At 45.0% G+C, this 17747-nt stretch overlaps 1 protein-coding gene across 1 annotated transcript in view; it reads right to left on the reverse strand.

Moving 5' to 3' along the window:
- Window positions 1-17747, reverse strand: part of LOC112401229 (ankyrin repeat domain-containing protein 6) — a gene marked incomplete at its 3' end in the record, with an annotated part of 104222 nt that overhangs the window by 45919 nt on the left and 40556 nt on the right. Inside the window, exon 2 of the mRNA XM_024747323.1 lies at window positions 5355-5618. Within this exon, the coding sequence (XP_024603091.1) occupies window positions 5355-5474 (120 nt within the window). The remainder of the gene's footprint in view (window positions 1-5354; window positions 5619-17747) is intronic.

The raw sequence follows: 17747 nt of genomic DNA on the forward strand, positions 1-17747 counted from the left end.
TGCCCTGGTCCGGGAAGATCCCACATGCTGCGGAGCGGCTGGGCCCGTGAGCCATGGCCGCTGAGCCTGCGCGTCCGGAGCCTGTGCTCCGCAACGGGAGAGCCCACAGCGGTGAGGGGCCCGCGTACCGCAAAAAATAAGTTCGGTTGTTTGTTTTTTTGATATTGAGCTGCATGAGCTGCTTGTAAATCGAAATTATTAACCAATTAAAAAATGTAATAAATTTGAAAGTCCACATGATGCAAGTGAATATTAAATAACTAAAATTAAGCTTGGTATTATGTTTATATAATAATATAGACACATAATATATATACATATATATAATAATATATGTATGTTTATATAATAATATAAACACATAATATATATGTGTTTTAATATAACTAAACAAATTAAATGTAACTTCAACTTGTGGAGCCTTAAAAAACACCAAACAATATGGTAGTCCAGCCACACATGGCATTTAAACTTAATTAATTAAATTTAAAATTCAGTTCCTCAGTCATCCTAGCCACATTTCAAGTACAGCCAACCCTTGAACAACGTGAGGGTTAATGGTGCCAACCCTCCGCGCTGTCAAAAATCCGAGTATGACTGATATTCATATTCCCAGGTCCTCCATACCCATGTTTCCTCAGTATCTGCGGTTGCAAATCCGCAGATTCAACAAACCACCGACCACATGGTACTATAGTATTCACTATTGACAAAAGTCTATGTGTAAGTGGACCCGCGCAGTTCAAACTCTTATTGTTCAACTGTACTCAACAGCCATGTGTTGCTACTCTGTTTAGACAGCACAGATATTGAACATTTCACCATCACAGAAAGTTCTCTCAGACGGCACTGCACTAGAGGGTGTACCACAACAAAACAAAGAAGGAGAAAGACACCGGGGCCCAGAAAATACGAAGTCAACATATATAAAAGCGGTAAGGGGAATCCCTAGGTAAAGAGTAAAGGCAGATCCTCAGACAGCCGCCAGAGGCTGAGAGCCTCCAGTGCAGACTGAAGCAGGGGAAGGGGCTCCAGGGGACAGCTCTTCAAGGAGAATCAATGGAGACTACCGAACATTCTGCACATCCAGAGATTACACAGATGGGGACGATTAGTGACAGTAAGAGACAAAACTAAAGAAACAAATATAAGACGATTATAAACATCAGGGTAAACAAATTATTGCAAAAAAGTTAATGTTATGATAGTACATACCACAGGGCTCAGCTATAACTGGAATAAATTGGTTAAAATATGTAAAAATGAAATGCTGAGGTCATTGTTATGAAAGTATGTGTGAGAGGGCAGGAGAGGGAAAGAAAGCTAAACCTTAAATCATCGCTTTTCATATCGTTAAACAGATAATGCCAAAAATGGAAAAAATCAAGATTTAGCAGTATCACGATACCTTTATGGATGTAAGCACTAAAAGAATCTACCGGGCTTCCCTGGTGGCGCAGTGGTTGAGAGTCCGCCTGCCAATGCTAGGGGATGTGGGTTCGTGCCCCGGTCTGGGAAGATCCCACATGCCATGGAGCGGCTGGGCCCGTGAGCCTGCGCGTCCAGAGTCTGTGTTCCGCAGCGGGAGAGGCCACAACAGTGAGAGGCCCGCGTACCGCAAAAAAAAAAAAAGAATCTACCAAAAGAGTTGAAAGTAATTGCCTACGGAGAATCAAAACTGGAAGGCAAACATAGTAAAAATATCTGATGCTTTAACTTATGGGTATGTGCAACATAAAAATTAAAATATACCTAAATTGTTTTTAAATTAAAAATTGAACTGATTAATCAAATTAGTAGTATTTGCATATTCATTAGAAATATTAAAATAAATGCCGGTGGGGGGGAAATCTGAAAAATTTTAAAGTTTTTTCTGCAGAGGAGCAGATTGGAGTTTTTGTTAAAAGCCTTCTTAACGGTATTTGAACTTATTCTTTCAAAGCTTCTATGTACATGCTTTACTTTGATTAATTATTAAAAAGCAAGTGATGTAAAAAAAAATAATAACAAGCATTGGTGAGGACATAGAGACTGGAAGCTTGATACACTGCTGTTGGGAATGTAAAATGGTAGATACTCTGGAATATAGCTTGGCAGTTCCTTAAAACGTTAAACATAGATTTACCATGTGACCCAGCAATTCCACTCCAAAGTGTCTACCCAAGAGAAATGAGAACAAATATGTTCACAGCAGCATTATTCGTAATAGTTCTAAACCAGAAACAACCCAAAATGTCCATCAACTGATGACTGGATAAACAAAATGTGATCTATGTATATAGTGGGATAATATTCTGTAATAAACAAAAATGCATGCTACAACACAGATGAACCTTGAAAACAGCAGGCTCAATGAAAATACCCAGACACAAAAGACCACATAATGTATGATTCTATTTATATAAAATGTCCATAAAAGGGAAATTTGTAGAAACAGAAAGTAGATCAATGGTTGCCAGGAGCTGGGGATGGGAATGGGAATGAGAGCTAAGAAGTATGGAGTTTCTTACTGGGTATCTAAAATTAGAAATGTACTAAAACTAGAACATGGTGTTGGTTACACAACTCTGTAAATACATTTATCAAATTTCAGGGACTTCCCTGGTGTTTCAGTGGTTAAGACTCCACGCTCCCAATGAAGGGGACCTGGGTTCGATCCCTGGTCGAGGAACTAGATCCCGCACGCCACAACTAAGACCTGGCGGAGCCAAATAAATAAATAGTTTTTAAAAAATTATCAAATTTCACACTTAAAACGGGTAAGCTTTTTGGCATGTAAGTTATACCTCAATAAAGCTGTTTTTTAAAAAGCAAATGATACTGTTTAAAAAAGAGAACTTGCAGACTATGAGCGAAGTGCTTTAATAAGTTATTATTATAACAATTCTGAAAGGTTGGTATTATTATCCCCATTTTACAGATAAGGCAACTGAGGCTCAAAGAAGTTAAGCAACTTGCACAATTAGCAAACACAGCAAAGTTAAAATGTATGCACATGTGCCCTAACTACAGAGTTCCTGTACTTTCTCCCATGTGTGACTGCCTGGGTCCTGAAGAGCTGTGGATAGATAATGCTGAGGCCTGAGTCAAGGTTCCCTTCACCCTGGATTCCATACAACCTAGTCACCACCTAGGTCAGAGTGCTGTTAGGCTAATGAGTGAACTTTGAGTACCCAAAGACTTTCAGTCTCTCTAGAGACCAGCATTGTGATACTGTGACTTATAATAAGAAATACAGGGCTCCCCTGGTAGCGCAGTGGTTAAGAATCCACCTGCCAATACAGGAGACACAGGTTCGAGCCCTGGTCCAGGAAGATCCCGCATGCCGTGGAGCAACTAAGCCTGTGCGCCACAACTACTGAGCCTGTGCTCTAGAGCCCACGTGCCACAACTCCTGAAGCCCATGCGCCTAGACCCCATGCTCTGCAACAGGAGAAGCCACCGCAATGAGAAGCCCGTGCACCACAACGAAGAGTAGCCCCTGCTCGCCGCAACTAGAGAAAGCCCGCGGGCTGCAATGAAGACCCAACGCGGCCAAAAATAAAATAAATAAAAAATAAATTAATTAAAAGAAAAAAGAAATACAGATTTGCTCTTAATCTCCACACCTGGCTCACAGCTCCTCACAGCTCCTTGGAATTTCCTGAGTGATAAGAGCAACGGGAGAATCTTTTGTTGTAATAGCTGGTCTTCTGCTATCAGTTCCTGAAACAGCTCCAGAGCCATAAAGGTGAAAGGAGTGTGTTATTCCTAATAAACTCCTTTCAGCCATACCTGAGGTTATATTAATAAGATAACTTATGGAAAGCCCTAAGGATGGAGGGCTGGTTGCCAAGGGAACCAACAGTGATTACAGGTTGGAACTTTCAGTCACACTTCCCTGACCTCCAGGGAGGGGAGAGAGGCTGGAGGTTGAATCAATCACCAATGGCCAATGATTTAGTAAATAATGTCTATGTAATGAAGCCTCTATAAAAACCCAGAGGACAGAGTTCAGGGAACTTCTGGGTTGGTGAACACACAGAGGTGCTGGGAGGGTGGTGTGCTCAGAGGCCTCCTTTCCCCATACCTTGCCCTCTGCATCTCTTCCATCTGCCTGTTCCTAAGTTATATCCTTTAGTAATAAACTGGTAATCTGGTAAGTAAAATGTTTTCTTGAGTTCTGTGAGCTGCTTAGCCAATTAATTCAACCCAAGGAGTGAGTTGTGGGAACCTCTGATTTATAGCCAGTCAGTCAGAAGCATAGGTGACAACCTGGACTTGTGACTGGTGTCTGAAGCAGTCTTATGGGACTGAGCCCGTAGCCTGTGAGAGCTGATGCTATCTCCAGACAGATACTGCCAGAATTGAGTTAACTGCTTGGTGGTGCTGGAAAAAGCACACATCAGAAGCAGGAAATACACAGACTGCACGTGACTAACCAAAAATGTGAGCTGGCCAATCTTTGCCATAGGAGGTCAGAGGTCAACAGACGTTACTATTTGAAAATGAAACTTCGCCTCTCTCCATGGCTCTCTCTGGGGTGGCCTGGAGTGCGGAGCTCTGGAGTCATAACTGGATCCAAGTTGCAGTTTTGCCACTCAGCAGCTGGGGGCCCCTTGAGTAAATACTTCAATCTTTCTGTGCCTCAGTTTCCTCATCTCTAAAGTGAGGATGAAAAAAGAACCTCTTCTAGAGGCCTATAAAGTGCTTAGAGCAATACTAAGTGTTTGCCATCAGCATTACTTCGTCTATGTATTTGCACTTGTCACCTAACTGGGCAGAGCCTGCCTTACCTCAGTTTTGCTATAAAACTGCCCTTGGGCCTGTGCATTCTCTCGTCTACCATGGTGTCATCTGTTGGTGAGGGGTCAGCAATGCCCTCCAAAGCCTGCCACACATTCTCACTGACCCACGTGAAATCAGCCTAAAGAGGTCATTGGGAGGCATCTGGTCCAAGCCCATCACTGTCCAGATGGGAGCAGTGAGGTTCTGCATGGCGTCTGGGCTGCCCCGTCGTCCACAGGCCTCCCAAGGGAGCCTAACGTGATTCTCACACACTCTACCCAGTAAGTTCTTGGGCCCCAATTTCTCCAGAGAGATCTCTTGTCCATCTGGCTAAAGAAGTAGGTGAGAAAAATCCACACTGCGATTTTAAAGAGGGTCAAATGCTAATTACGAGTGACTCCATTTGAAAGATAGCAACGAAAGCATTTTTAATCCTTCTTCTTTCTCCCCAAACCTCCAGCACAGGAAACAAAAAACAAAACCAACCAGTTCTTTGAAAACTGAACGGAACACAACAGTTTTATGGACAATGCTTAAGAGGCAGGCTTTTCCCCAGGGAATGGCTAAAGTGTTTATTCTCTTGTTACCTTGGTAACCGCTACCTTGGCACCCTTGTTGATGAGCTGGACCACATTCTCCACCTGGCCTTTGTATGCAGCTATGAGCAGGCGTTCTGAAAGCGCGGCGACCGCATCCTGCTGGCTCATGAATTAGGAGAGAAAGACGTTTTCCGTGAAGTGGTAGACAAGTTCCTTTGGCTAAATGCGATGCCACGGGCCCAGGCAGGCACCCTCGGGTAAAGACGTTCCGATCATTGGAAGGGGCCTTCATCACTATGCCATCTTTGGGACCTAGGGGTTACAGAACAAAGCTGCCATCAGCACCACTCAGCACCCAGGACAGGCCACACCTCTCCTCCCTGGTTTTAGGGCATCTGCTGATTGCTCAGTGCAGGGGAGGGGAGCTGGGGGAGACAGGACAGGCGGGAAGCACCCTCTGCACAGCAAACCCTGAACTTGCACGTGGAAGGCGGAGAGTATACGGAAACACCCCGCTCCCATCCCCACCCCCGCAGACTCCAGACCACGGCGAGGTCTGCTCTGCATCTCCCACCCAGGTAGCAGCGGCCTGACACAATCCCCTGAATGTAGCCTGGTTTCCAGGCCCACCCTCGGCAGGAAACTACACTGTGTGGGAACACACAGGGCCCTCTGGACCGCATTTTGTGGGCCCGCCACGGCTAACATGCCTATTCCCCTGGCCGGTTAGGTGCCTGTGGACCACACCCCACAGAGACCCTGAGGAGGGGGCCACACCCATGGGGCTTTCTCCCAGCATTTCCGGCCTTTCTCTTCCTTCATCCTTTTCCCATTGTAAATGGTGCAGGTTCCAGAAATCTGCAACAGGTGGAGAGCTGGGAGCAGGCCCGGACCATCTCCTAGCCAATAACTGCTGGAACAACCCATCTTGGGAACAAAACTGATGCTACAAACAGTTACTCTAGGGAGGGGCTTAACAAGAGGGAAGTAAGTGGGCAATTCAAACCGGCGACAGGATGCTAAGCCCCGTCTCGGAGCCGTGGTCTGGGGGCAGTAACTAGCAGTAAACTCAAGCCCTCTTTCCACCAAATGGCCAAATGGATAGAATTTTAAAGACTGACTCTTCCCAGCAGCGCTGGACCACCATTAGAGCAAACCAAAGCCACTGGGATTATGCCAAAGGTGAAGGGTTTTGGGGGCCAAAGAAGGAACGCTTAAGAATCTGACCTATTCCTATTAGGAGGGCAAGGCAATGTGGGCCTCTTTTTGTTTTAAAATGTACTTGCTAAAAATACCAATATTGCAGATGGAGAGAAAATGCTGTACCACAAGGAATCCCAGGACCTACCACCCATTTTAGTTATGAAGGACCAGAAGATACAGACGTCCTTTACAGCGGTTTCCAGGCAAACCCCATGCTCCTTTCACTGGCTGTGATGTGACTGAGAAAGGGCTGGTCGGTACCTGCTCTGACTCTGCATCACCGTGACATCCAGGTGGCTCGTGTCACCAGCAGCTCCGGGCAGCTGGGGTTAAACGTTCATGTATAAAACAGACGGAACAACAGGACTGTGATAGGGACTAAAGATGGTATTTTATTACGTGAAAGTATTGGCCAAATGTGAGTAGTATAACTTCTGAAAGGTCATTCTTCTCCCTGCTCAGCTTGCAAATGATCAAATTTTCTCACTGTCGTCCATCTGTTGCCCAAATTGTGGATAAAAAAGAGCAAGGAAAGGGACTTCCCTGGCGGTCCAGTGGTTAGGGCTCCGCGCTTGCACTGTCGAGGGCACAGGTTCAATCCCTGGTCGGGGAACTAAGATCCCACAAGCCACGCACCACGGCCAAAAAAAAAAAAAAGAGAGATAACAAGGAAAGAGACACGAGGAGCCCTCACAAACCCACCCTGCTCTGATCACGAGACCCATCAGAAGCGCAACAAACCTGGAGAAGGTACAAGCAGGGGACCCCTCCCGCAGCCACGGTCAGAGATCGCTGGGATGCACCCCAAATCTTTGCTGAATGAATGCGCCAATGAAAGAATAAAGTTGAGACTCAAAACAGAGAGAAATGGAGCTGGAAAAGCCTTTGGAAATTCCCAGGGTCGCACTGAAAGACTGTAGTTTGGGCTTTATGTTTCCCAGAATGTTCTACTGTTGGGCAGTGGTTTGCTTTCGTAAACACAGGATACACCGTCTGTCTTTATTCAGGTAACCTGCAGCACGTTCAAACCAATTACCCTGAGCTTCTGATCTGTCTGCCCCAATCCTGCGAAAGCACTCCAGGCCCAAATGGCAGGAAAACGCAGAAAATTAGCCCTGGCTTCCTAAATGCTCTCCCTCCCTCAGCCACATTCTTCTGCACTCACTCATTTGTTATTTATTTCCCAAACCTTTCCTGCAACGGGCATCTGAGTGTCTGAAGTACAATGGCCCGGTTCATACAAATATTATCATCATGGCTAAAATTTCACCATTTCACTCCACAGCTTAACTCCTGGGGATAGAGATCTTCTTACTGCAACCCCAGGGCAGCCCATCAGCCAAGCTGTCCGGCCTCCCCAGCAACGGAATCACGGGTTAACCGGCCTGTCTACACTGACAGTCGCTCCCCTCCCTCCCTTCCGTCCCATGCCATAAATTCAGCCTTGGGGACACTGAGACAAAAGCCAGGGTGCACTGATTGCCATGGTTGCCAGCTACTGAGACAGCCCATGATTACCCTTGGAAAACAGCCCTTTACAAGCCCAGCGCACATTACTATTCCTTTTTTTTTTTTTTAAAGAGACAGAAACACTACATTTGTGAGAAAACGTTGGCCAAGCAGAAACGTCAGCGTTTTGGTTTTTCTTTTTTTAAAATTTCAATGGCAGCTACTTAAGAATAAAATGCTCCCCACCCCCAAGCCATCCCACACCCTCCACCACGGCCAGCGCACAGCCCACCAGAGGCAGAGAGCGGCCTGCAGGAGATTCTGGATACCTCACCACCGCCAGAGATGCCCAGAAAAGTGCCTGCAAAATCAGGAACAGAATCCCAGGTTTCCAGTTCCTAGTCTGCTGCTAGCACCATCGCTGTGTGCTTGGGTATCTCAAGTTCATGCTCAGTTTAAACCCAGCAGCCTCACTAGTAGGACCTCCAGTATTCGCCTTCATTTTCATTTACACACGGCAGAGGGGGGCAGAGGGAGGGATCAAAGTGGCTGAGTCTTCTTTTCTGCCTCCTTTCTTTGTTTTTTTTTTTGGCCCTGCCGTGCAGCATATGGGATCTTAGTTCCCTAACCCAGGATCAAACCCAAACTGAGATCAAACCCATGCCGCCTGCAATGGAAGCACGGAGTCTTAACCACTGGACCGCCAGGGAAGTCCCTCCGCCTCCTTTCTGACTTCCACCTTGGGTTGGGGTGCAGGGTCCAGCTCACGTTCCTTTCCACCTCTCTCATGATCACTGCCCTAAATCTTTGTATCCTTACCTCCCACCTAGAACAATGATCCCCATCCTTTTGCAGTGAGGGGATACTTGGCTTCTCATCTGATACCTCTGAACTGACAAATCAAACCAGGCGGAAGGAAGTGGGCTGGGGAGAAGAATAAAGAGGCTGTTGGACCCCCCAGCAGTGAGTGGGGAGGGGAGAGGACCAGTCTGCAATCAAGGAGTTAAACTTCACTGCCAACCTGTTGGGTACCCAGGCTGCAAGCAGCTCCGTTCCCTCATTAAATCTGAGCTTCCGCTTCCAAAGAGATCACCTATCATTCAAGACACTTCCCATGGCAGGAGGTGAGGAATTTCTGCCCCAAGTCTATCAATCACATCCCTCTTTGTCACTTTCACAGCATTTTTCACAGGAGAAAAACCTTAAAATGCAAACAAGCTGCGAGTTCTTTAAGCAGAAATGAAATAAACGCATGATCATAAATACGCAATGAGCATACTGAATCCAGAAAGGGATTTAGCTTCCTAAGAAAGATTCCCCTGGTCTGTGATGCGATCGGCTTTCTTTTTATAGTGAAAGGTCTATGAGGTTTTCTTGAAGATTTACAAAAAAGTCCCCCGGTACCGGTATCCCAAAGCCACTGCATTCAGTCTCCTAACAGGCAAAATATTCTTGAAGAAACCTGCAAACAAAAGTCCCAGCCAGGCATTACGCACAGCCCACCCAGAGATGGTCCACAGGCACCCAGGAACCAGTGGTTAGGAAGCACCATCAGTTACGATAACTCGCTTTGCTCCTACTGGTCCAAACCCTGTGTTGAGAGATTGTACTCACATCCGGGGGTCTGTCCTCCCCGTTCTACATCGTGTTCTGTTGCTGGAAAACCACGGTCAGTTCTTTCCTGGAGAGATCATTAGCTTCCTAGGACTGTAACGCCCAAGGGTCTGCAGTGATTTACGTTAACAGTGCTTGCTGACTTCTCCCCTTGGGCTTCCTCTGCCAGTACTGGCCAGATCACATCTAAAAGCTTAGTAAGACATCCATTCAGCTCGCAATGTTTGGTGGCTTCCTAGTCTGCCTGGCACAGAAGTCCTGGGTCTTCAGACTTTGTTGGACTGCTGCCTCCTGCCAGCAGAGGACCTGTAACACTGCTCTGATCAGTCAGGGAATGATTCACAGATGGGCGGACTGCTTCTGAATGATGCTCGGACGACAGAGAAACTAAGTTTTTGTATTCTTTCAACAGTAATACGGGGAGGTGAGTGCACGTGTTGTAAGGGACGGAGGATGCAGGAAGGGTCAAAATCTGTAATGAACTGCCTTTGTGGAAACAGCGGAGACCCAGACACTCCCCGCCCCCCTTGGGCAGAGAGTTCCAGCACAGTGACCGCAGCAGCAAGGAGACTAGGGCCTGGTTGTGGAGCCACTCCCCGTGTTTGTGAACCCATAGTTTGTCGCAAAAATCCTCCTCTGAACAGAGTCTCTGCAGGAAAGGGGGAAGGGAGGAAACAGGGAGCTTTTTCAAGTGCTGTCAATGGCCCTCCACATTGCAGGTGTGTCCTCCAGACCACTCGTTGAAGCAACAGGAAACCAACTTCCCAACGATTTCTATGAGTAATCATAGAAAGGAAGAGGGTTTTGGTTTTGACTTGAACCGATATTACTATTTTCCCCCTCATTTCTAAAGCAAGAATTGTTGGTCCTGGAGAGGGGAAAAGAACACTGTCAACATGAACCCTCCAAGCACCATCCCTGCCCAAAGCCTTGCTTCCATTACCCTAAGGGTACCAGCTTAGGTACCCTAAGGGTAGCAGCTCCTATGGGCAAGGGGCTGGGATTCTGCTTTGGCCAGTGTTCGCCTTACACCAAGGGCAGGAGAATAGCCACGCTGCAGAGAGAATGAACTCCCCTGGGGAGACAAAATGCCAGTAGAATGATAATCCTATTTTTAATGCACGACCCTCCTACTAGTTTATCCAGAAGTGATCACTGCCGGGATACTGCAACCACCACTGGAGGACCAGTGAGGTTAGAATATAGATGAATGCGACCCGCTCCCTACCTTGAAAAAACTCATCATCTGGCCCTGATCAGCCTTGATCAGGGCCCAAAAGGCCAGATGCCAGATGAGAACTGTACACCAAATGCGACAGGAGTATAAAGCAAGGAGTGCTTAATTTTCTCAGAGCTTCTGACATTTCCTTCTTCTGAGAAAACGGACTCCCCAGATAGGGACCCTCAACACAATGCTATCCATGAGGATAGAACAACACCGGTTGCTCGCAGAGTCTGGTGTTCACAAGTGCTATCTGCAAAAGACAGGGGCAGAGAGGCACCTCTTGGCAAGCCCACCGAGGCAAAGGAACACGTATGCTTATTTCTTGAGGACGTCTCAAGTACGGTAACTGTTCTCTTCTGAGTCTGACGCTTAGAGGATCTTTGAAACGATCACCTCTGCAGGAGGCATGGAGAGGCTGTTGCAGGGAAAGCCGAGTGACATCTGGATACTATTCAGTAAACCTATGACACACCCTACCATCAAGAAGAGCTGCTAGCAAATGTACAAATAATATATCGGAGGTCTGAGGACACATCATTGAATACAGATATGACTGACAGGAGGCTTGTGACGTAGAAACCTTCCCTTTTTACATGGGGCAATAATTACTTTTCAGTTGTCTGGCACTGCTAGATCACCAGAGCCTCCGAGTTGGGGGCCAGGCACTCACATCACATAGCAAATGACCCAAAATCCAGACCGACAGTCATCCATTGCTGAGCCCTCCACTGCCCCATCTCTCCCTAGACAAGATGAGGCTGAATTGTGTCCCCCAAAATTCATGTATTGAAGCCCTAACCCTTAGTGTGACTGTACTTGGAAATAGGGCCTTTAGGAGGTAATTAAGGTAAAATGAGGTTCTAAGGGTGGGGCCCTGATCTGATAGGGTTAATGTCCTTATAAGGAGAGACACCAAAGAGCCCCCCTGCTCACTCTTTTCCCCAGCCCCCTCTTTTCACACCTGCACCCTCACCTCCGAGCCACGCTCACAGGAAAGGCCATGTGAGGACATAGCGAGAAAGTGGCCATCTGCAAGCCAAGAAGAGAATCATTATCAGAGACCAAACTCTGCTGGACCTTGATCTGGGGCTTCCAGCCTTCAGAACTGTGAGAAAATGAATTCCTGCCATTGAAACCACCCAGTCCACGGTATCTTGTTATGGCAGCCCTGGTGACTAAGACCCGAGCTTCCCTCACAGTGTAATTTGCTAGCATGAGCTCAAGGTTGGTCTTCCTGGTTAGACGCAACTCCTTGAGGGCAGGAACCCTATTTTGTTTATCTTGTATCTCCAGTGCCTGGCACAGTTCCCAGAACATACTTAGCCTTTAATGTCTGTTCAGTGGATGCTAGAAAATCTAATAATCAGTGGCTTTTTCTAATCATTAATTGGTCTTCAGGAGTCTGTAGATCCCATAAGAAATAGAGGAGATACGAACCAAGTCAGCTAGCCTTTTCCCTTTCCCCAAAGTTCAAACAGGCTATGGCTGCAGAACCTTCAAAAGATAACAAATGGGGGATGTTTTCATTCTTCCCTTTCACTTCCTCCCCAAAATTGAGGATGATCCCAGCTCCTGGGATCAGAATTACTGATCTCAAGTGACACAGGTCCGTCAGCACCCAAGCACTGGACAGCACCACAGTCACCCCTGGAATTTTCCTCTCACCATCCCTAACTTCTGTTGGGTAAAACCACAAATACTAAAGACAAACCTCAACAAGCAATACCAAATGACAATAAGACCAATCCCCAGAGGGTAGCCCACCTGCCATGTATCCATATCTCACCTGCTACCCACTCCTTCAATCTACTTTGATCTGGCTTCTTTCTGCCCCGAATTGTCCTACTAAACCGTTGCTGATGCTGCGGTTGTTAATTCTGTGGTGTATTAAGCATCGATTGAATAGATGGGCACAAAGAACTATGGAAATTGGGTGAGACAGCTTTCTTGCTTGGAGTGCTGGGGTGGAAAGCAGGTCAGGAATGTTCTTACAGAGAAGGTCACATTTGAGCTGGGGCTTGGAGGACTGGAGGATTTTGTTAGATAGAGAAGTGGGGGAGGACATAGGCAGAGGAAACATCAAGAGCAAAGGCAGAGTGGTCTGGAAGGGTAGGAAAGAGGAACAAAGAGACTTTTGCAGCTGGAGCTTACAATACGTGGGCAAAGACCAGAGATGATGTTGCAAAGTCAGTCTGTGGAAAAATTTTCACATCATGCCAAAGACATGGGACTGTATCTTGCATTTGTGATGCAGAATCCTAAATGTTGGTAAGAAGAGAGACTAGTCAGATTTGTGTACTACTTGGAACTCAAACATACAGAATTGAATTAGTCATAATTATGGGTTCATGCTACACTTTCAAGACTGTATGTACACAGCTTTATCTTCCTTCCTTCCTTTACTTCTTCTTTTATTCCTTCCTTTCTTCTATTCTTCTTTCTTTTTATTTTAATTAATAGACTTAATTATTTTAATAAATTTATTTTAAAATTTTTAAAAATTTATTTTTGGCTACATTGGGTCTTTGTTGCTGTGCACTGGCTTTCTCTAGTTGCAGCAGGCAGGGGCTACTCTTCGTGGCAGTGTGCAGGCTTCTCATTGCGGTGGCTTCTCTCCTTGCAGAGCACAGGCTCTGCATGTGCGGGCTCCAGTAGTCGTGGCTTGCGGGCTCTAGAGCGCAGGCTCAGTAGTGGTGGCGCATGGGCTTAGTTGCTCCGCGGCATGTGGGATCTTCCCGGACCCAGGCTTGAACCCGTGCCCCCTGCATTGGCAGGAGGATTCTTAACCACTGTGCCACCAGGGAAGCCCTACACTTTATTTTTTAGAGCAGTTTTAGGTTTACAGAAAAATTGAGCAGAAAGTATAAAGAGGTTCCTTATACCACTTCACCCATACTCCCGCCTCACAACAAACATAGTGTCCCCTATTATTAACATCTTGCTTTAGTGTGATACCTTTGCTATAACTGATGAGTCAATATAGATACACTATCATTAACTAGAGCCCATGGTTTGCATACGGTTCACTCTGTGTTGTACAGTTCCTTGGCTCTGCACAAATGTATAATGGCATGTATCTATCACTATAGTATCATACACAATAGCTTCACTGGCCTAATGCTCCACCCATTCATCCCTCCCTCCCCCCAAACCCTCGACAACCACTGATCGTTTTACTGTCTCTACAGTTTTGCCTTTTCCAGAATGTTATACAGTTGGAGTCATACAATATGCTGCTTTTTGACACTGGCTTTTTTCACTTAGTAAAATGAATTTAAGATGCCTCCATGTCTTTTCATGGCTTGATAGCTCATTTTTTTTTAGTGGTGAATAACATTCCATTGTATGGATGTATCGGGGTTTACCTATTCGCCTATTAAAAGACATGTTGGAGATTGGTTCAAGATGGTGGAGTAGAAGGACCTGCTCTCACTCCCTCTTGCGAGAGCAACGTAATCACAACTAACTGCTGAACACTCTTCGACAGGAAGACTCTGGAACTCACTAAGAATGATACCCCACATCCAAAGACAAAGGAGAAGCTGCAATGAGACGGTAGGAGGGGCGCAATCACATTAAGATCAAATCCCATAACTGCTGGGTGGGTGACTCACGAACAAGAGAACACTTAGACCACAGAAGTCCACCCACTGGAGTGAAGGTTCTGAGCCCCATGTCAGGCTTCCCAACCAGGAGGTCTGGCAACGGGAGGAGGAATTCTTAGAAAATCAGACTTTGAAGGCTAGCAGGACTTTATTGCAGGACTTTGACAGGACTGGGGGAAACAGAGACTCCACTCTTGGAGAGCACACACAAAGCAGTGTGCATATCAGGACCCAGGGGGAAGGAGAGTGACCCCATAGGAGACTGAACCAGACCCACCTGCTAGTGTTGGAGGGTGTCCTGCAGAGGCGGGGGGTGGCTGTGTCTCACCGTGAGGACAAGGACACTGGCAGCAGAAGTTCTGGGAAGTACTCCTTGGTGTGAGCCCTCCCAGAGTCCGCCATTAGCCCCACCAAAGAGCCCGGGTAGGCTCCAGTGTTCGGTTGCCTCAGGCCAAACAACCAACAGGAAGGGAACCCAACCTCACCCATCAGCAGACAAGCGGATTAAAGTTTTACTGAGCTCTGCCCACCAGAGCAACACCCAGCTCTACCCACCATCAGTCCCTCCCATCAGGAAACTTGCACAAGCCTCTTAGATAGCCTCATCCACCAGAGGGCAGACAGAAGCAAGAAGAACTACAATCCTGCAGCCTGTGGAACAAAAACCACATTCACAGAAAGACAGACAAGATGAAAAGGCAGCGGGCTATGTACCAGATGAAGGAACAAGATAAAACCTCAGAAAAACAACTAAATGAAGTCGAGATAGGCAACCTTCCAGAAAAAGAATTCAGAATAATAATAGTGAAGATGATCCAGGACCTCGGAAAAAGAATGGAGGCAAAGATTGAGAAGATGCAAGATATGTTTTACAAAGACCTTGAAGAATTAAAGGACAAACAAAGAGATGAACACTACAATAACTGAAATGAAAAATACACTAGAAGGAATCAATAGGAGAATAACTGAGGCAGAAGAACGTATAGGTAACCTGGAAGGCAGAATGGTGGAATTCACGGCTGCAAAACAGAATAAAGAAAAAGAATGAAAAGAAATGAAGACACACTAAGAGACCTCTGGGACAACATTAAACACAACAACGTTCACATTATAGGGGTCCCAGAAGGAGAAGAGAGAGAGAGGGGCTGGGAAAATATTTGAAGAGATTATAGTCAAAAACTTGCCTAACGTGGGAAAGGAAATAGCCACCCAAGTCCAGGAAGTGCAGAGAGTCCCATACGGGATAAGCCCAAGGAGAAACACACTGAGACACATAGTAATGAAAATGGCAGAAATTAAAGACAAAGAAAAATTATTGAAAGCAGCAAGGGAAAAACGACAAATAACGTACAAGAGAACTCCCATAAGGTTAACAGCTGATTTCTCAGCAGAAACTCTACAAGCCTGAAGGGAATGGCATGACATATTTAAAGTGATGAAAGGGAAGAACCTACAACCAAGATTACTCTACCCTGCAAGGATCTCATTCAGATTCGACGGAGAAATCAAAAGCTATATTGACAAGCAAAAGCTAAGAGAATTCAGCACCACCAAACCATTTCTACAACAAATGCTAAAGGAACTTCTCTAAGTGGGAAACACAAGAGAAGAAAAGACCTACAAAAACAAACCCCAAACAATTAAGAAAATGGTAATAGGAACATACATATCGATAATTACCTTAAATGTGAATGGATTAAATGCTCCAACCAAGAGACACAGGCTCGCTGAATGGATACAAAAACAAGACCCTCATATACACTATCTGCAAGAGACCCACTTCAGACCTAGGGACACATACAGACTGAAAGTGAGGGGATGAAAAAAGATATTCCATGCAAATGGAAATCAAAAGAAAGCTGGAGTAGCAATACTCATATGAGATAAAATAGACTTTAAAATAAAGAATGTTACAAGAGACAAGGAAGGACACTACACAATGATCAAGGGATCAATCCAAGAGCAGATATAACAATTGTAAGTATATATGCACCCAACATAGGAGCACCTCAATACATAAGGCAACTGCTATAAAAGAGGAAATCAACAGTAACACAGTAATAGTGGGGGACTTTAATACCACACTTACACCAATGGACAGATCATCAAAACAGAAAATTAATAAGAAAACACAAGCTTTAAATGACACAATAGACCAGATAGATTTAATTGATATTTATAGGACATTCCATCCAAAAACAGCAGATTACACTTTCTTCTCAAGTGCGCACAGAACATTCTCCAGGATAGATCACATCTTGGGTCACAAATCTAGCCTCAGTATATTTAAGAAAACTGAAATCATATCAAGCATCTTTTTTGACCACAATGCTATGAGATTAGAAATCAATTATAGGGACAAAAACATAAAAAACACAAACACATGGATGTTAAACAATACATTACTAAATAACCAAGTGATCACTGAAGAAATCAAAGAGGAAATAAAAAAATACCTAGAGACAAATGACAATGAAAACATGATGATCCAAAACCTATGAGATGCAGCAAAAGCAGTTCTAAGAGGGAAGTTTATAGCAATACAAGCCTACCGCAAAAAACAAGATAAATCTCAAATAAACAATCTAACCTTACACCTAAAGGAATTAGAGAAAGAAGAACAAACAAAACCCAAAGTTAGCAGAAGAAAGAAATCATAAAGATCAGAGCAGAAGTAAATGAAATAGAAAAAAAGAAAACAATAGCAAAGATCAATAAAACTAAAAGCTGGTTCTTTGAGAAGACAAACAAAATTGATAAACCATTAGCCAGACTTATCAAGGAAAAGAGGGAGAGGACTCAAATCAGTAAAATTAGAAATGAAAAAGAAGTTACAATGGACGCCGCAGAAATACAAAGCATCCTAAGAGACTACCACAAGCAACTCTATGTCAATAAAATGGACAACCTGCAAGAAATGGACAAATTCTTAGAAAGGTATAACCTTCCAAGACTGAACCAGGAAGAAATAGAAGATATGAACAGGCCAATTACAAGTAATGAAATTGAAACTGTGATTAAAAATCTTCCAACAAACAAAAGTCCGGGTCCAGATGGCTTCACAGGTGAATTCTATCAGACATTTAGAGAAGAGCTAACACATCATTCTCAAACTCTTCTTAAAAAGTGCAGAGGAAGGAACACTCCCATACTCATTCTATGAGGCCACCATCACCCTGAATCCAAAACCAGCCAAGACACTACAAAAAAAGAAAATTACAGACCGATATCACTCATGAATATAGATGCAAAAATCCTCAACAAAATACTAGCAAACAGAATCCAACAACACATTAAAAGGATCATACACCATGATCAAGTGGGATTTATCCCAGGGATGCAAGG

This window comes from Neophocaena asiaeorientalis, unplaced genomic scaffold (genome assembly GCF_003031525.2).
Source record: "Neophocaena asiaeorientalis asiaeorientalis breed wild unplaced genomic scaffold, Neophocaena_asiaeorientalis_V1.1 scaffold161, whole genome shotgun sequence".
Lineage (NCBI taxonomy): Eukaryota > Metazoa > Chordata > Mammalia > Artiodactyla > Phocoenidae > Neophocaena > Neophocaena asiaeorientalis.